This window comes from Notamacropus eugenii, chromosome X, assembly GCF_028372415.1.
Source record: "Notamacropus eugenii isolate mMacEug1 chromosome X, mMacEug1.pri_v2, whole genome shotgun sequence".
NCBI lineage: Eukaryota > Metazoa > Chordata > Mammalia > Diprotodontia > Macropodidae > Notamacropus > Notamacropus eugenii.
Genome location: NC_092879.1, coordinates 72,991,341 through 73,011,249, shown reverse-complemented (window position 1 = coordinate 73,011,249; position 19,909 = coordinate 72,991,341). Strand labels below are relative to the sequence as shown.

Sequence of the window (19,909 nt, the reverse complement as noted above, 5' to 3'; positions counted from 1 at the left end):
TGCCACTCATTCTGGGGAATGAACAGAGAGGGGCAGCTGGGCAGGCTGGATCAACGCCACAGCGCCCTTCTCCATCTGCCAGATGCCAGCAGGGGCTGAAAGGAAACCGCTTGAGGGCAGGGACTGTTTGAGCTTTGCCCTTGGCTCTCCACAGTTCAGCCCAGTGACTGGAACAGAGAAGGTACATCCTCCCTGCCTGCTGTTCTCAAATGAAAGCAACGATAAATTAACTTCACAAATATTTTTTATTCTTTTTCATCTGCTTTCACTTTAACAATATATATTCTTCTGCTCTGGGATATGGTAATTATCTTAAAGATATTTGTATATATTTTTCCACTCCATAAGCTGCAGAAGAGAGACTCTGAGGAGAGTCCCAGGAGAATCCAGGCTCCTTTAATACCTGCAACAAGATGAGAGCAAAAAAGGAGTGAGGCGAGTGGTAGTTGTCAGAGTTCAACTCTAGAACCACAGAACCAAAACCAAAACAACACAGACACAAGATAGAAGAGACACATACATGGCCGTGCAGACATGACAACGCATACATGGGGGGGGGGGGGGGGAGAAGATTTTGTCTTTGTTCTTTGTGATCTAGCATTAACGGAAAAACGAAAGAGACTTGGAGGAACCTGGAGAAGAACTCTGGCCTGGCTCTAGGGACACCTGAAGCAGGAAGAGGGGCAGGGTAGGAATGACACTGCACCTTCTGTGGAAGACAAGTTCCAAACACCAGCGTTAGGAGAGACTTCAGTAGGAAATCTCCAGCAGAATGGCCACTTGGGATGCCGTACGTGTGGAAGGCCTTGTGTTTTTCAGCTGCATGTGGCCTCAGAGTAAAGGCATCTGGGAGAAACGTGTGGGCAAGGTCGTGGGGTGCTCACGGCAATGCGGCTAGGGAGCCCGCAGGAGTGCAGATTGCCAACCCAGCTCCTTGTCCAGGCAGTGACGCTGGGCCAAGAAGAAGAGACACACGGACACAGAGACACAGAGACACAGAGAGCCAGGTGGGGCTCGGGCCCTTACTTGGCATGGGAAAACGGGAAGGTGCTGAAGACTTCTCCACCCTCGTCGGTAATGTCCTCGTAAACCCACTCTCGGTTGCAGCGGCAGGTGGGCCCACACTTGGTGGACTGGCACTCGGGGCACGGGTAGAAGCAGCCCACGCACATTCTCTGCAGGCAGTCGCAGAGGTCTTCTCCATTCACGATCAGCCTGCCTCTCTCGTCGTATTTCCTCATGTCTTTCTTGCCACGTGGGAGCCTCCCAGGTGGCTGAGCTGAGCGGGGGCCAGCTTGGTCAGTGGGCCTGGCCTGGTCATCTGGCCTGCCTTCATCACTGGGCCCTGCTTGAGCCTGAGATCCAGCATGGCTGTAGGGGCTGGGTTGGCCATGGGGGTAGGCTTGGCCCCGGGAGCTGCCTCCACCACGGGGGCGGCCTCGCCCACGGCTGCCGCGCCCACGCCCACGGCTGCCGCGCCCACGCCCACGGCTGCCGCGCCCACGCACACCACGCCCACGGCTGCCACGCGGGCGGCCTCGGCTTCGCCCACGGGGGATGATCTCTTCCTGCTCACTGATCTGGACATCAAGGGCAGTCAGGTCAGGGGGGCTGCTCTGCCTCTGCTCGTGCAGCAGGCCTCCCCTGGTGAGGGCAGAGCCCCCGAGCCCACGGCGTCTGGGGCGCCCGCGGCCGCGGGACTTCACCTGGACAATGGTGCCAGGGTCGACGCTGGAGCCGACCTGACTACCTGGGCTGATCTGCACTGGGGATGCCATCTGGACGCTCGAGCCAATCTGGACAGCGGAGGTGGCACTGCTACCACTGGGACCTGATGCACCACTGCAGCTGCCTGGTACTTCTCCACAAGGCGCCTTCTTCTCCACTCCTGCACTCTCCTCAGCCTCAACTCTCACCTCATGCTCTTCTCTGACCTCCTGGGTCTCCACACTCGCAGCCTTCTCCTTCTTTTTCTTAGACAACCGAGAACACGTACTCATTTTCGCTCACTGCAAGGCAGCTTCTCTTGCTGCCTCGGGCGCTCTTGGATGCCGCTGCGTGACCCTGGGAACGACAGTAGGCACCTAGGCTCACTAGGAGCAACCTTCAGCAACCCCCCAAAGGAGGGAGGACGATGGGGGAAAGCAGACTGAGGAGGGCCCCTGAAAGGAGCAAACAAGCCTGGCCCAGGCCGGATCTCCTGTGTCCCCTTTGCTTCTTCTGTCCCCCCTCACCCATTCTCATTCCCCGACCTGTACCAGGACTATCAAAGCAGCTGACCCTAAGGCCTGAAACGGTGGCCTGTCCTCTCCACAAATCTCCTCTGCCTTTGGGTCTATCCATGTACCCCTTGTCAGCCTGGCTCCCCAGCTTGGGTCACCAGCCATGGCTGGAAAGTCCAACCTCTTGCTCCTTTCTCTTCCTCCTTCTCAACTATCGCCTTCCTTCAAGCCGTCCAGGACATCGCCACATCCGTTGGCCCTGGTCTTCTGGAAGCCCAGCTCTTGTGGCCTACAAACTCCCCTCCATTTGTGGCCATTTCAAGCAACATTTCTTTCACCCTCTTCCCAGGAAGGCACACCACAGCCATCAGAGCTGGAGCAAGGTGGGACGAGGTGGGGAGAAAGCCTAGCCTGGGAGTCCTCCCTCCCCACGGTCCCCAGCCCCTCAGCTTCCCTCCTGTGGAAAGCAGAACCACTGGGCTGGAGAGGGCCAGATGGCCTACAGTACACGAAGTTTCTCAGCCGTCACCGCCACAGAGGAAGGGCAGGCAGGACCTGATCTCCTGCAACTGAGGCCAAAGGAGACGAAGAGGTCGTTTTCAGATGAGGAAAGGGACCCCTCTCCAGGCAGGCTGGTTAGGGGCTGCAGCTGTCCTCTCCTAGCCTTACTGAGCTCCCAGGTGAGAAAACTCCCCTTACTCCTCCCTCTGGAGTCTGGCACTTTCTCTGCAATTAGAATCTTAGAGATTTGCTGAGATGCAGAGTCCACACAGTGCCCTGAGGTGGGGGAAGCCCAAACCACATTCATGTGGAATTGGGAAATGCGGATCAGAAGAAACAATAGCTTGCAAGGGAGAGAATGCTGCTTTGAGCTTTTCTCAGTCAACTGGGCCTTCAGGGAAACCTTTGTACTGGAGGTTGAGGCCCCTGGCCTCAGGGCCTCCTGAGTGCTAGTAGCCTGAACAAGGTGTGACCCACGGATAGGGGCAGTGGAGCTGTGAGACCAAACTGACCTGTTTTAAAGGAGAGCTTGTACTCAGGGATGGGAGGATGGAAAGGGGTGATACCAAATGGGGGGAAATGCTCTATTTCTTCACTGAGATCAGCTTCAGGGCGTGTGGTCAGACAGCAGATTTACGTGGTGTGTTCAATGCAGGCAACAGGTTTGAACAAGGTGGTGTTTCCAGTGGGGGACTGAACGGGGCATGGTGGGTATCACCTGACAAAAGATGAGCCAATTTCATTTACATCCCCAGCTGGGGAAAGAAAAGGTGTAGAGGGACAGGCAGGGCCATTTTGTCACTGCCTGGTTAAACGAGGTATCTCTTCCTTCAAAAACACCAGCATTCAACCCCGGGAAAACCCTAGGCCAGAGCTGGCCTCAGGCACTTGAGAGCTGTGCTGCCCCAGACCAGGCTCGCTTTGCTCCACTGTAAAATGGGAGTGAGAATAGCACCTACCTCCCAGGGTTTTGGTAAAGAGCAAATGAGCTATTTACCTGGAAAGCACTTTAGCACAGAGTCTGGCCTGTTGCAGGTGAGAATAAAGGCTTGATCCCTTTCCTTTCTCCTTCCCTGGGTTTGTGGCCATTAAGTCCAGAGGGATAAAGAGAATGGACAATGTTTACAAAGGTGAGGCTGGAAACAAGGCTCCCTAACTTGACACTCCTAAGGGCCATTTAGCATTCCCTTCCTCTTTGGGTGAGAAACAAGCTTATTCTAACAAGGGCTACATGGACCTCAACAGACTGGCCCTGGCGTACATGACCCAAAAGCGGCCAAGAAGACCTGCCAAGGCCAGTGGTCACGGAGACCCTGCCTCTCTGCAGAAAGGCCCCATCCCTTTCATCCGGGCCCCTGCACTTGGATGCTCAGAGGCTGACTAAGCGCCCCCTACCCCCGCCACCCCGATGCAGTGAGCAGGGTCCAACCTGGTCAGAGAGGCTCAGAGGCACAAGCCCCTGCACGGGGTTTCAAGACAGGAGCCCAGACGGGAGCTAGGCTCACACCGAGACTGTCCCTCGGGCCTCCCGACAAAGCAGAGAGCTCGCTAGGACCTGGAGGGAAAAGAGGAAGGCCTGGCCAGGGCAGTCTGAATGGCTGCAGACACCAACAGCCCTGGGCCGGGTCTTGCCACCCACTGCATCTGGGCTTTAATTGCTATGGGTCACTTGCCTTTGGAGCCTTCCACCAGCTAAGTCTTGGTCCTGGACAAACCTGGAACAAAAAGAGACACGGGGGTTACCGAGTGGGGTTTCCGCCAAACCAGGAGAGTGACGAGAGGGAGCTCCCCTGACCTAGCGTGTTTCCCAGGGTGAGGCGCCACAGAGGGGCCAATGGCCGGGAGTGCTCACTCTCCTGGCCGCCTCTCCGTGCGGACGGTGCCTCTTCTGTCGGTGGCAGGCACTGGCCTAATTAGGCTAGGGAAGCCACGGAGAGGAAGAAAACCCTTCTGGCCCTCAGAGAGCTTACATCCTGCTGGAGGATGCCACCTGACCTCTCGTAAGGAAAGGGAAAACCTATGTCTTCAGAAGACATCAGTGATTCCAAACGTTCAGCTCCCCGATGCCCATTAATCACACTGCTCAGTCCCCAGTTCTTTGGGTTCTAAGGTACCACTTTGTTCGCTCAGAGAACACTGAGTCCCAGTGATTCGTTTTCTACAAGGGGAAACTGAGGCCCTTAGAGGATAAACACGATCCTTGATCTCACAGGTCTCTTTTATCTCTGCATAGGGGTCAGAACCCAGATCTCCTGATTCTCATTTCAATGTTCTGTCTGCCTTTGATTGGGCAGATCGAGAGGAATGGGGGATCAGGTCTGGTGGCAGGACGATCAGTCCATCTCTCCCTGCCCTGGCATTGGAAGGATGGGCCTTCCCCAGCGCCCCCTACACAGTCTTAGGTCCCAGCAGGAACGTGGCTATTTCAGGGGGCTCTTGGCAGCAAGCTCTTGGGGATAGGTTGGGGGAGGGAGAGATAAGCCCCCAGACAGGGACACCAGCTAGGGCCTCCCCTCCTGTGCAGCAACAGACCAGTTGTGGGCCACTAGCGTCACCTCAAGAACTAGGGCGATCCAGGGGTCTCTTAACTCCTTCCTTATTAATCAGTAAATAACATTTCCACCTAGTTTTCCACGATTCACTTAAATGCAGTCCTCAGCCCTTCGAGAAAGCTCATTTACATAACAACTGAAGAAAAATAACCTCATAGCACAACATCTGGTTACATTAACTATCTCTCAGCAGAATGCCCTGTAGACACTGCCCCCCCCCCACCACCCCATTCCCGGTTGTCCAAGGTGGTAGATGGCCATTGGGTGAGGCCTCGCCAGGCGCGAGGGGCCCGGGGCAGCGGCTCCTGGAAGTCAGTCACGGGAGAAAACACAACCATCCAGGCTTCAGGGCCCCCACAAGCGGCCTTTGGGGCTTCCACCCCCCAGACTCCACACGTCTTAGCCCCCAGAGCATGGAGAAGGGTGAGGAAGGACGCCTACCGGGGAATGCCTCCCCCAGACCGCTACCCATTGCACCCGCCCCACAGGATGGCCAAGGATGACAAGTGCAGACGACTGGGTTCTGCCCCCCACAGACCTTCGCCCATTGGCCCCCTCCGCCACCCAAAATACGGCGAAGGATGAGACACGAGGCCTACCGGGGCTCTGGCCCCCCCAGGCCCCCGAATCTGCCCCACCCAGGGCATGGAGAGAGATGAGAAACCAGGGCTGCTGGGGTCGGTTCGGAACCCCAAGGAAGCAGGACGTGAAAGGAGGCCTATCGGGGTTCTGCCCCCCCAAACTCCCGCCCTGACCCCCGCGCCAGTGGGCCCGCCCAGAGAATGGCGCAGGCTGAGAATCCAGGCCTAGCAGCCTACGTCCTTCCCCTCAGATCTCCGCCCACTGGCCTTCCCTCAACCCAAAGAATGGCGCAGGATGAGACACGAGGCCAACAGGGGCTATGACCCCCACCCCCACCCCCACCCCTTGGCCCTCCCAAAGATGGAGGACAAAAAACGAGGCCTAGCTGCATTCTGCCCCTCCTCCACACCCCCTGCCATTGCTCCCCCCAACCGAGGATGGGGAAGCGTGAGAAAAGCGGCCTCCCGGGGCTCGGCCCCCAGACACGCCCAGCGCCCCCCAGGATGGCGATGGATGAGAAACCGGGCACCGCAGGCCCCAGCCCCTCGGCCCCCCCACACCTGCGCCATGGCCCCCCACCGAGGACGACCAAGGAGGAGAAACGAGGCCTACCTCTCCCAGGAGGCCCTCAGGGACTCCCTGCTTCAACTGTTCCCAAGCACAAAAGGAAGGAGCCTGCTCTGCCCCCTAGGGATGGCAGGATGCGATGCAGGGGAGGAGGGGGCGGGGCTGAGAGGGGGCGGGGCTGAGAGGGGGCGGGGCCGAGAGGGGCAGGGTTGAGAGGGGCAGGGCTGAGAGGGGAAGGGCTGAGAGGGGCGGGGCTGAGACGGGCGGGGCTGAGAGGGGAAGGCCTGAGAGGGGAAGGGTTGAGAGGGGAAGGGTTCAGAGGGGCAGGGTTGAGAGGGGAAGGGCAGACGGGCGAGGGGCGCCAGGGGAGGGCTTGGCCACCCACAGGGGCACCCTGGGGGAGGAAGGGGAGCTCCAGGCGCTGCTCTACCGCCAACAGGCACAAGATGGGGTTGGGGCCTGGAAGGGGCCTCCCACAGGCGCCTTTTACAGGCAAGGGAGGCGCTGGCTTAGCGTCCCAGAGGTGGGGCATGGATGCCAGCATTCTCCAGGGCCCCTTTTGGCAGCCTCCCTACCTCCACCCCCCTTACACGTGGGGAAACTGAGCCCCGGGAGGAGCCCAGGGGGCCCTGGGATTGGTAGACCCCATCTTACCCAAGTGGCAGCTGAGGCCCAGTGGTGTCCCGCACTTCCCAGATTAGGAACCCAACCAGAGGCTTGCCAGACTCCCAGGCTCTGGGTGGGAAAACCCAGGGCGCAGGCATCGCGTTACTGAGGGGGTGGCATGGGCGGTAGTAAGGGGGCGGGGCAGGGCAGGAGGTGCAGAGTTCGAGTCCAGCCCTAAACTGTAACCCCCGTAGGTGTTTGCCCCAGGGTCCCTGCCAGGAAAGGGCGGGAACTGCGAAGGCAGGGGGCGGTTGGGCAGGGGAGGGGGGGAACGAGATCAGGAAGCCAGTCCATGAACTGATCAATAAGTAGTGCTCACCAACGTGCAGCTGGGGCCAGACCAGTGCTTTGTGATCAGGACACCCTTTACAGCAGGGGTGGAGTGGGCAAAGCCCTCCCCTCCATGGAAGGTCTGGGAGCAAGGAAAGGGAGCCAGCAGGGGTGAAGGAAGGAGACTTTGGGATCCCTGGGGGAGGGGGTCTTCTGGAGGAGCTCAGCTTGAATTAGAGTCAGAATCACGGACAATCACAGAGTGCCTGCTGTGTCCAAGGCACTATGGGGGCCATCTGCAGTCTTCCTGATGTATCTCTCCCCACTGAACCCGGATGGGTCTGGGGAGAAGTGAGGCTGGGGACCTTGACCAGCCCTCTCTCACTTGCAACTCGTGGCGTCACCTCCCTGCTGTCATGGTCCTCTTCCAGAAGGGAGGACCAACAGCACCCACTGGGGAGGAAACTGAGGCTCAAGGAGGGGGAGGACTGACCCTTGCTCACAGACGCCAAATTTCAACCCAGATCCTGCACCTCTAAAGAGCAGCCCAGGAGGCATTCTGTGCAGCCTGCTTGCCAGTTCCTTGCGATGGTTGGGAAACACACTGGGTGCACCTCCTGCATTAGGCACTGACCATGGGGCTGGCACTCTTTTAGGCCCTGGGCATTCAAGTCCCTGTCCCTCACCTTTCCCACCTGGGCCTCCACCAATCACCCGAGCTCACAACTTTTCACCCCTTCATCCAGTATGCATTATTTATGTGTCAGTCCGTAACGCATAATATGTAAATGACATCCTATGAAATCACACATTCCCTCTGCAGGGAAAGCCATAGGAGCTATTCTGCCCCCAGCGTGGGTGAGATGGAGTTAGGGCTGGAAGAGGAAGGCCATCTAACAAAGCTACCTCCTTTTACAGGGGAGGAAACTGAGGCCCAGGGAGGGCGAGGTACTTGTTCAAGGTCAGGAGTAAGTTCAGAGATCCCCTTCTCTAAGATGGTGAGACTACCCCCCGGGGGGGGGGGTGCTGGTATGACCCAAGACGATGGCAGCGTCTTCAGGTGCATTTGGGGGGCATTAAATAAAATAGAAGGGAGCAGGGGAAGCATGAAGAGAGAAAAGAAGAAAATTTTTAAAAATTACTCATACGACTTTCATCTGTTGCCTACATCCTTTTTCAAATACCCACACACACACAAAATATCAGCTCCACTGAAAATTCTTAACAAGCAAGGGTCAGCAGGCCAGGGCAGTGCATGTTATGGGAAGTCCAGCAGACAACCAAAGCAACGTGCAAAGATACTGCAGTGGTTTGCCATTTGGTTCTCTAGCTCATTGTAAAGATGAAGAAACAGAGGCAATCGCAGAGAAATGACTTGCCCAGGGCACACAGCTGGAAAGTTATCTGAGGCCCAATTTGAATCCAGGAAGATGAGTCTTCCTGACTCCAGGCTCAGGGCTCTAGCCACTGCCACATCTGAATGTCCTTATTTTTTGTTCACTCATTTCCAGTCACATCTGGCTCATTGTGACTCCTTTTTGGAGTCTTGTTGGCATACCTTTCCTACCTTTGCCCTATTGTTGTGCCTACCTGCACAGCTGTACCCCATTGGATACGGTGGTCGAGAGTCGGGCTTGGATTCTGAACTGAAGGGAATTCTTTGACATGAGAAACGAGCTTTGAATTCAAAATGGTTTTTATTTTTTTTTGTCTTTCAATGCTATTACTCGAACGAGACCTATCCATTTTGTCTATGAAGACATCTGAAGAGTTTCACAGTTTCTGGACTATCACCGAACATGAAAGGTTAGAGTGGAGAAGTCAGAAAGAATACAAAATACAACAACGTAAGAACAAATAAAACGGTCACAAGCAAATATCTGCCACCAGTTGGTGGATATGATCTGATGATCACATTCAGCAGCAGTTAACACTGAAATTGGGTTTTTTTAACCACCAAGCACTAATGATAACACGAAAAAGAGTAAACTCCTGCCTTCAGGGACTCAATCTCCTTTCTCTTCTCAAAATCTGAAGACCCGTCTGACCTGGCTGAGGTGGCAACTGAAGTTGGAAAGACAACAGGTTGGGAATGACTTATTCTCATTTCTATGCAAAAATAAAAGTCCTAAAACGATGGAATCGTTTGGGGGAGGATGTTGTTGTTTGCTGAGGCTGGAATGATGAGTTGTCACTAGGACCGTTGCAACTCTTTGCCCCTGCCCTGAAACGCATTCTCAAAAAGCCAATTCAACACTCTTAAGAAAACGGAGCCAAGTGTCGCCAGGACCTTATTCAGGAATGTCAAAGGGGAAGGCACTGACTAGATTGCCAGATTCATCCTCCACCTTGTCATAAACCCACTTGCGATTCTGGCGGCATTTGACCCCACATTTCCTGGAGCTGCATCTGGGGCATGGGTAGAAGCAGCCAGCACAATCAACCTGCAGGCAATCACACAAATCGATACCATTGCAAATCAGCCTGCCTTTCCTGTCATACATTCTCCTGCTTTTCTTGGGCCCCATGAAGATTTCAGGATGGTAAGAAAACACATCAGGCTTTGGCCTAGGTGCCGGGCCAGGGTTTGCAGCAGCTCCCTGGGCTTCCTCTTCTGCCTGGACCTCAGATGTGGCAGCTGCCGCCTGGCTTCCTGGATTTCTCTCTTTGGAGGAGACACCTGGTCCTTGCTTCTCTGCCATCTGGTTTTGCGTAGGGCCAACCTTCTTCTCAACATCTGCCTGGCTGCTATGGGATTCTTCACTCTGCATTTCAATGTCTTTGTTCATTCTCAATAATCGATTGCAGGATCCTTCTCCTGTCTGCTTTGGCACAACCTCCTGGATTTTAAGAATGAGAGTAGAAATGTGTCATCACTAAAAACACATGAATGTAATGGGAAAGCTGATTCAGAGACTAGCAATGTCACAAAATCAGGAAAAACAACACTTGGAACATAACTTTAACTTTTAAAATATTGCTGTTTCTTGTGAAAATTCTACTTAACTATTATCATTAGCTAGACATTAACTCATTTTCAAACTTTCTAAAAATTCCCATCAGCTGATGCTGAATGACTGAAAAGATTCCATGTGTAATCCTAGCCTGAAGATAATCCATAGAACAAAATTTTGATGAATATACGACAGTTTTCACCTGATCCCACAAGAAAAAATCTAGTACAGCTAGATCAGGTGACCAAGGAGGCCAAGTAAGAGAACTCCCTTTACCTGTCCATGGATCTGAAAAAGTATCCAGAAACTTTTAAACGCAATGCAAGTTGGAAGGAGGCTCCCATCATGTCAGAATTGAAATGAAAAAATTGGTATCCAAAATTCACAAAGAAAAAAGAAACTTTAAAATATCAAATGATCTTTTAAAACTTGTAGCACTCAGTCATCTGGAGTTATTAGAGCTCAGGCCTGCACCAAGATATTTGGAACAGCCTGTAAAAAGCCAAAAAGGGAACCCCGGATTTTTGTGTAAGCAAAGGAGAATGAACCAGAAAGAAGACTACCATACATGTGCATACAAACCCAGCAAATCTCTATAAACTTGGGCAGAACAAGAGAGGAGAGCATTGCCTCGAGCCAAGTATTTCTTTTTCCACTAAGAAATCACTGGAGTTTTTGTAGTGAGGACTTAGGGTTCAAGGAAGGGAAGGGTGGTGTCTCACCCTTCAACTTACTGAGGCCAGTCAGGAGTCTCTGTGGTGCTGCTGCTTCACTGTTAGGCTCACAGAAGAGGCAGGCAGGTGAAGATGCAGAAAGGCCTCTCTGAGTGGGAAAGAGGAATGGGTTTTCACCAGGACCTGGGTACCAAACAGAATTTTGACTGAGAATCGCAAATAAAGGAGAAAAATACAGTGACCAAGTAAGTAGATTTGGTTGTTTGGGAGACGTTTCCTACAAGTTACTGGAGCTTTGCCTTCTGTATCCAGGCAGGCCCCTCTTTACAGGTCCTGGGCATCTCCCCCTTTCACCTGTGTTCAACCCATGGTCCTCCTTCAGAGCTGTATTGTTGGCCTGTTCATCCCCTGGTTTCTCAACAAGAGGACATGTAAGCAGTGAATCGGGAGGTGGCAGAGGCAAGAAGAATAAGGAGGATCTCTGCCAAGGGGTGTTTCAATTTTTAAAAATGGCCAAGTCCTGCCCTGGATGGATGGGCCCTCTTCTGGATACTTGAGGGGGCTGGGGCTGGTAGTGTGGCCATTGGGGGGGATGTTCATCAAGACCATCCACCTCTCCTCTGGATCACCATCTGGTCTGCCATTACTTTGGGAGCTCTGGGATAATCCAGGCACTTCATTAATTAATAACTTCTTGACTTATGTCTCCATGAATCACCTCAGAACAAAATTCCCTCATCAGATAACAATTAGTGATGTTACATCACACAAATCTAATACCCTGTAGAAACCTCCGCTCCTCATTCGTCCTGGTAGGTCAAGGGCCTATTTGTATATGCGGTAAAGGCCTGGCCAGGCCTGAGAGACCCAAGAGGTCAGCTCACACTCAGGGCTGGGATGAAACACAACCATGGAGGCTACAGTGTCCTAGAGACTTCCTCTGGGGCTCAGTCTCCCAGACCCTGCCCTTCACCACCACCCCCCACCCCCTAGCCCCACCCCCACCCTCCGAGAGAATGGAGAAGGGTGAGAAACGAAGCCTACCTCTCCCTGGAGGCCCTCAGAGCTACCCTGCCTGCAGGGCTCCCAAGCACGGAAATTAATGAGACTGCTCTGCCTCCTAGGGATAAAGGGATTCAGGAGAGGGCCCAGAAAGTGGCAGAGAGAGAGGAGGGGTGGGGCACGACAGAGGGGCACCTCCAGGCTTGGAGGGGCTTGGAGGGAGAGCCAGAGGTGCATCTCTGCCCCCAGCAGAGGCAGAATGTAGTTTTAGGCCTGGAAGAGGAAGGTCATCTAGCAAATCTGTCTCCTTTTACTGGAGAGGAAACTGAGCCCCAGGGAGGGGGAGGGGCTTGCTCAAGGTCAGGCATAAGATCATAGATCCCCTTCCCTAAGATGGTGAGACTACCCCCTGGGGGGTGCTGGAATGATCCAAGTGAATAGTATTCTCAGGTGCACTTGGTGGGGTGGGGGGGGGCACTAAATAAAATATAAGAAGTCAGGGGAAGTCTAAGGAAAGAACAGAAGAAAAATCTGAAAAGTCATTCATACATCATTCATCTCTTGTCCAACAGAATTATACTCATAGTGATTGCATCATTTTTCAAATACACACGCAAAATGTAAAGTCCACTGACAAGTCTTAACAAGAAAGTATAATCAGGGGAGGTCATTGCACATTGTGGGAAGTCCAGCAGACACCCGAAGGAACATGTGCATGTGATGACTTGTTTACAATATGATGCTACCTGATGTAATACTGTGTCATCTAAATGTCAATGCAAGGAAAACCCCACAAGTTTGCAATAAATTATCAAATTTAATGTGCACCATTTTTTTAGGAAAGTGACTTGTATTTTTGGAAAGCATGCATATTTGCAAAAAGAGGAAAACCATTAACGCTTAGAGAAAGTAGACTTCTAGTGCTCCCTGAGCAGTGATTTTATGAAAAGGGGGCAATAGGACAAATGGGTTTGGAAACCTGTGATCAAGAACTTGACGAGACCAAATGATCATCTTTTAAACCCCTTCATTTTCAGAGAGGAAAATGAGCTCTAGATTGGTCAAATGATAAACAGAAAAGTCAGCCCAGGAATTTGGATGCAAGTAGCTCCTGCAGTCTCACCTGTGGGCCAGAGGTGAGGGGCACAGAGCTCACATGCCCTTTAAAACAGACTGGATTGGGATGAAGAAGTCCTAGCGTGTTTGAACAGAAGCCAACCCCTTCCCTCCAGTGGCACACCCCTTGCTAGTTGCTCTGTCCATCTACGTATTTAGTAAAAAGCTGCCCTCACAGGTGCCCAGCACAGGACCAGGCAGATACAAAAGGACCCAGATACAGAAGGGAAACAGGACCTGCCCTGAAGGCACTTCCATTTTCCCTGGGGCATGCCCCTGCAAAGAAAAAAGAAATGCAAACCTCCCTCAGGGAACTCCTCCTCTGGGGGAAGGGAACCTGGACGCTCTGGGGGACTCCTCCTGTCTGGTCACCTAGAAGGTAACAAGGGCCCCACTGATGCTTCCTCTCCTCTCTTGGGAGCCACAGGCCTGGGTTTTCCACCCCTTTCGGCCTCCAACACTTGGGGGACCTGGGGCAGCACACTGACCTCTTTGGTTTTTTAAGGAGCCTCCGTTTTCTCACCTTTTAATGAGAGCCCTTGCCTAAGGGAGGCAGGCCTTCTGGCTGTACAACACCATGAGTGCTGGACATCATTTTCCTCTTTTCAATCACACAGTTAGAGTACTATATTCTTTTCTGTAATCAGTAAATTCGACCTCCTTATCTAAAATCAACCAGCCATTCCTTCTGATGCACCTACTAAGTGCCAGGCACTGTGCTGAGCTCTGGTAAGGAAGATGATACAATCCCTACTCACAAGGACATTACATGCCAATGGGGATGACAAAGATAGATATAAGAAAAAAAAAAAAAAGAACATCGGCCTTATAGCTGCAATGACTTTACATACAGAGCAAGAGAGAGAGTAGTTGGGAAACTGGAAGGTGGGGGAGGGGAGTCGGGGAAGGCCTCATGCTGAAGATGGTGCTTGAACTTCAGGTCGAAGGAAGACAAGGATTCTGGGAGGTGCTGGTGAGAAGGAAGGGCATACCAGGCCTGGGAGACAGCCAGTGCAAAGACATGGAGGGGAGACTCTTCTGGATATTGGGAGTGAGGAACAGGCAGGGAACCAGTCTGGCTGGGGTGCGAGAAGGGGAAGAATGTCCAATGACCCTGGAGAGGAAGGTTGGGAAGGGCTTTCAAAACTAAACAGGAGTTTCTTTTTTACCCCAGAGGAAAGAAGTACATTGTGGCTCACAGATATTTCAACACTGCCCCTGAACTGAAAGTCTGCCTTCACACAGACAGCACTCGTTCTTGAGGGCTTCTCACTCACCACACTTTGTGTGGGTCACAAGCCCACCAAGGGTTTTCTGTGGGAGCAACAGGATTTGAGTCATGTCTGGGTCACTGAAGAACACAGAGAGAGCCCTCTGGTCCCTTGCAAGTACTGAGGCTAAGAATACACTGAGCATCGCATGGATTTTATGTAGCCCAATAAAGCACAGAAGAGTCACGTCGTCACCTGTAACCAGTCAAAACTCTTCTCCTTCCCTCTCTGGGGGGTCTCTAGGGTTTTTTCAGGCACCTATGTGGCCCTCTGGGAAATCAGGGAGTGTTCTACTTGAGCCTCGAGTTAGGAAGTTACGAAGGGACATCTCCGTGAGTTCAAATTCAGCCTCCGGAACTTACCCTGAGCAAGTCCCGAAACCTGTAACCAGTTTCCTCATTTGCTAAATGAACTGGAGAAGAAAATGGCAAACTGCTCCAGGATCTCTGCCAAGAAAACCCCAAATGAGAATCATAAAAAAAATGAAACGGCTCTGTAACAAATCTGGTCCTGTAGACAACCAAATCCCCTACATTCCACCTTCCAACTTCTAGGTGTTCAGTTGTCCTCCAATGAGTACATGTATCCAGGATTGCGCTGGTAAATATTTAACAACGGGCACCTGGGGAGGGGGGTGGGCGAATGTGTGCAGAGATTTACGTTTAAACTGCATTTAAACTAACCTACTTACTTTCACGCTCTTTACCCTAGATCCTGAACAAAACAATAAATAGTGCCCTGATATGTAATGTTTGCCAATTTCCAGAGTATCGATATTCACAATGAAAATTTTAAATCCGCTCCAGCACACCTCTGGATATATCCACAGTAATGGGGACAAATTGGGTGAGGATTTCTATAAAAGGAAGTAAAGAGTAAAGACTATTTTGATACATAATTATCCCCAAGATGCTGAGAGTCCAGGAACATGGGACACCCAGGTCAGTCAGTGTCCACAGGAGAAAGTTACCCTATGCACAAACTGCTTCCTTCACGTCACCCTGATGCTAAGACCAACATATTTGATTCACTGGTTCCTCTGTGTGGGCATGACTGGGACTTCAGATCAAAAGTCCTTTGCATGAGATTTTAACCTGAATTCAGCCAAATGTGTTTGTGAAGGAAATACCTTATTGACAAACATCACTTGCATATTTCTTAAAGCAAAGATTATCTAAAGTTATATCTATTGGAAGTGCCCTACACACTGCATCCTTGACCTTTCTACCATCCTACATCTCTCGTCCCTTTCATTTTCCAACTCTTCCAAAAGGGTGACTCAATGTTCCCTCAGTGTTTCAGTTTGCTCACTCGCCACTCTCCTCTGGGTTCTTCCCTCAAAGCTCTCCTGAAACTGCTCTCCCAGAGTTCACTGATGACCTTCTAATGACCAAAGCTAATGGCCTGATCTTTTAAAAATTTAAAAAAAATTTAATTGCTTCTTTCTGCTTTTACATAACCGACATTGCTCTCAATGTCTCTTCCCCTATGGTGTCCCAGATCACCATTTCCTAATAAATAATAATTTAAAAGACACAAAAGGAAAGAGCAGAAGAGATTGCTGAAAATCAGGAAAACTTATCCGTAGGGTCTTTTCTTTTTAGGAAAAAAAAGTGTTTTATTGAAAGCCTAATAACTGGTTCATAACAACTGACAGTTAATTACTTTATATCAATGATTAAAATATAATTTCCTCCCTGTCCATGGCCACCCATCATCATAGCTCCCCTCCTTCTCAGAAATCCCAGAAAGTATCTACTGTCAGCAAAAATAGCATGTAAACACTTTGGACTCGTCTGGGAAGCCACGTCCGGGCATACACATGTGGTTCAGAATGGATCTCTACCTCACTCCCAGGTTTGGGGCCTGTCTGAGGTACTTCTCTCTCCCTTGATAAGTATCGTGTTAACTCATCACACTGTTCCCCTAGTTCTCTTCACTTCCCTTTGCATCAGATTAGACAGATCTCCACACTTTTCCAAATTCCTGTAAAATGGCCTTTTTCTCAGTCCTCATTCTCTGGAAACCCTAAGCAGCATTGGACACACCCTGGATCATCACTCTCCCCCATCCCCTGGCCTTATAGACAACACCACCTTCCGGTTCTCATCCTACTGCTCCCAAGTGATGCGTCTTGGTTCCCCTGTAGGGCAAATCATCCTCTTCCAGATCTCTTAAGGTGCTGCCTCTAGCCTTCCTCCATCCACACTCGTCCCTTGAGAAACTTCCTCACTCCCCAGCTTCACCTAGCACCTCCCCACAGATGACCTCTCTTCGGAGCTCCGTCCCCACACAGCCAACAGTTTTCAGCACATCACGACACAGACATGTCACTGACCACACAAGCCAGCCCAGCATCTTTCCCATAAAGCAGCTGCATCTCCTGACTTCACTATAATTTCCAGTGGCCCCTGTTCAAATCTTTAATCAAGCTCTTTTCTCTCTCACTTCTCACATCCCCATCATGTATCAACTCTGACTGATTCCAGCTCCCTGCTGCAGAAATCTTGTATGTGTCTCCTCCTCTCTATTTCTGCTGTGACTGTGCATCTTCTCATTGGGCTCCCCATGGACTACTGCAAGAGCCCACTCTCTCCCCCATCCAACGTATCTTTCATGCCAATGCCAGACTCATCTTCATTGATGATGATGATCAATGGTATTGGCTTTGCTCTGCTCAAAAACCTTCCATGGCTTCCTATGGACAATTGAGTCAAAGAAGCTCAACCTCTTTTCCTGGTAATCGAGGCTCTCTGCAATCTGGCACTCCCTTTTCTTTCCTATCTTATCGCAGGCACCCCACTGAGCTAGTCTAGGCTCCAGGCAAAATGGTCACCTCTCTTTTCTTGGACCCACCACTCCCAGCTCTTTTCCACCTCCTCTGTGCCTTTGTTCTCCCTGCCAGGATTCCTCTCCCTGTCCTGCCCTCTCCTCCTTTCACATGTGCAATTCCTACCACCCTGTAAAATCCTATTCAAAAGTTACCTTCTCCACACTGATCGCCCCACTACATCAAATGGAAAAAGTATCTTTGACTGTAACCCTCTCTCCCTGCTGTTTTCTTATATATGTCTCTAGTCCACTACTCAGGTAACATTTGCAACATGCTCGTTATTTCCGGGTTGTACCCTATGAATGTTGGCCCCATGGTGGCAAGCCTGATTGCAATGCCAGAGGGATCCCAAATCCTCCCAAGGTGTCCCACCTGAACTCCAGCTTCCAGCTTTCTTGAAAGACTTCAGCGTACATCGTGTAGGCAAGTTTGCCAGTGTGGGTGAAAGTGATTCATAGGAATGATTTCCGTGAATCTTCTACCTTGATGAGTTCTGAGCCTGTATTAAATGATGGTGGCTTGTGGCTTCTGCTTCTCTCTGTGAGATGTAAGGCTCTGGCGCTCTGAGCAGGTCAGACAGTTCTGTGAGTCGTCTCATCACAGGAGTAAACAGAAGCACAATACCAAAAGAACCAAAGGTTCTGTCCCAATGAAGGTCTTCACAGGAACTGGGACTTTAGACATGACTTGGTCCTGAATGAATACCAGAAGGCCCAGCTACCAAAGTCATCTGGCCAGGGAGGGCAAAGGGACTGAGGTGGCCTGGAGCAAGTCACATGACCTTTTAGGGACCCAGGTGACTCCCTGAGACAATGCCTCCCACAGTAATAGACCAGGAATGTGTGTGGGCAATCCCCATGGACTGGTTCTCAAAAGACCTACAGTCTATAGTGGGGGATACAAGTCGCACATGGCCTGGACCTTAGGGACCCTTTGGTGGCATGACTGAATGATTGCAAATTAGCACAGAACAGATGGAGGACAGAAAGGTGGATGTGCTTTAGAGCAAAGGAGAGCAGAACTGAACAAGTTTAATTCAATGACCATGTATGTGGTCACTGCCCAGGCTGGGACATGTGGGTCCCTGGTCTGCTGGAGGGTAAGGTAAGGGAGAGAAAAGAGTCACAGTCCTTTGGGGGCGAAGATGTAGATAGATAGATAGATAGATAGATAGATAGATAGATAGATAGATAGATAGATAGATAGACAGACAGACAGATAGATAGATAGATCGGGATGGCCAATAGATAGATAGAAAGATAGACAGACAGATAGACAGATAGATAGCTAGATAGACAGATAGATAGAGATATATAATCAGATCTGTGACAGGTCAATGCCCCTGACCCACCCTGCAAAACCCTGGGCGTGAAGAGACTCTGAGGGATGCTCCAGGAGGCAAACTGTCCTAGAATTTGGGTCATTACTTTGGGAAGGGTTGGATGGCTAAAAGGTCCATTGTGTGACAGTGGCACAGGCACCTGGGGACGTATTGGAGTACTGAATTTGTTGTTAAGGCAAGACAATGTCCTAGCTGTCTCCAACCCAGTCAGGAGTGACCAGGGAGCTGGGGATGCCAAAGCTGATGAGAGGCTTCTCCATCTGGCAACCATTCTGGCTATCTCTTTGTGTTGCCTCTGCCTTGCCCTCTGATTTCCTCCCCCAGGAAAACTTTTAGCTGTCCAACATTCACTTGGATGAAGGAAAATGTGCCCAGACTAAAGGCTGATTGCACTTATTTAGTAGTGGCTTGTCTGGCTCTGGTGAGGGCTTCCAAGTCACAGCAATGGACTGGGATGGCTGGAAACCAGAAGAGATCAGAGAGATCAGAGGAGCTCCCCTTTCTTTTGCAGTTCTGCAGCCTTCAGGGAAAGTCCTTATTGGCATGGATATTGTTGTCTCTTTTCCCAGAAAATGAAGGAATTTGAGAACTGAAAGGGACATTCATACAGCTCAGCCCAGCCCATGAGGAGGACAACATGAGAGAAAATCGGCCATCTAGCTCCTGTGTGGGCAGAAGTTTCACTGCCTCATTGAGATGAAGTCTGTGTGAGGGTGATGGAGAGCCTTTGAGGAAGCTGTTTTTCACTACAAGACAATCACTTGTACCTTAGGATCTAGAAGAGGACACTCATGTGTTCAACTGGGAAGTGTATGTGACACCCTCTGATTGGACGGACCAGCAAAGAAAGGAAAACTACAATGAACACAGAACTTTATCAGTAATTCAGGTGACGAACAACCACTGCAGTGATGTACACACCAAACAAAAGAGAGCACACATGGACAGTGCGAGGCAAAGGCCTGGAGGCCCCAGCCAGTAGCCTGGTCCCACTGAGACGCTCCTGTTTTCCCCACCCTTGAACCCTGAGCAGCCAGTGCTTGCCCACGGGCAGTGCAGAGTTAGGGAGACTTGCTGGCCGTCCACTTCAGAGGGAGACACACGGCCCCCGTCTGGGGAGAGGGCACCTTGCTGCGACTACCAGTAGATAAGATACTTACTGCGCCTTCTAGGGAGCAAGTTGCTGGCTCCTTTGGAGACACTGCTCTGGTTCATGTTGCTTCCTGACTAATAAAGCTGGACTGCACGTGTGGAGAGCTTTCAGTGTTTAGTAATGGAGGACAGAGTGCAAGCAGTGTCTCTGCCTTAAAAGTAAATGGGCTACGGGCATGAATCAGGTGTCCCACTTTGCTTGAAA

The 19,909-nt window shown here is 51.3% G+C and overlaps 1 protein-coding gene across 1 annotated transcript; it reads right to left on the bottom strand.

Annotated features, from left to right (window-relative positions):
- Positions 1-226: 226 nt before the first annotated feature.
- Positions 227-6,565, bottom strand: LOC140515493 (uncharacterized). The gene is made up of 4 exons (XM_072626241.1): positions 6,470-6,565; positions 4,397-4,438; positions 1,027-2,064; positions 227-403 (listed from the first exon to the last, which is right to left on the bottom strand). Exons 3-4 carry the CDS (start codon positions 1,998-2,000, stop codon positions 397-399), a joined length of 981 nt encoding a protein of 326 aa, XP_072482342.1. The 5' UTR covers positions 2,001-2,064; positions 4,397-4,438; positions 6,470-6,565; the 3' UTR covers positions 227-396.
- Positions 6,566-19,909: the final 13,344 nt, after the last annotated feature.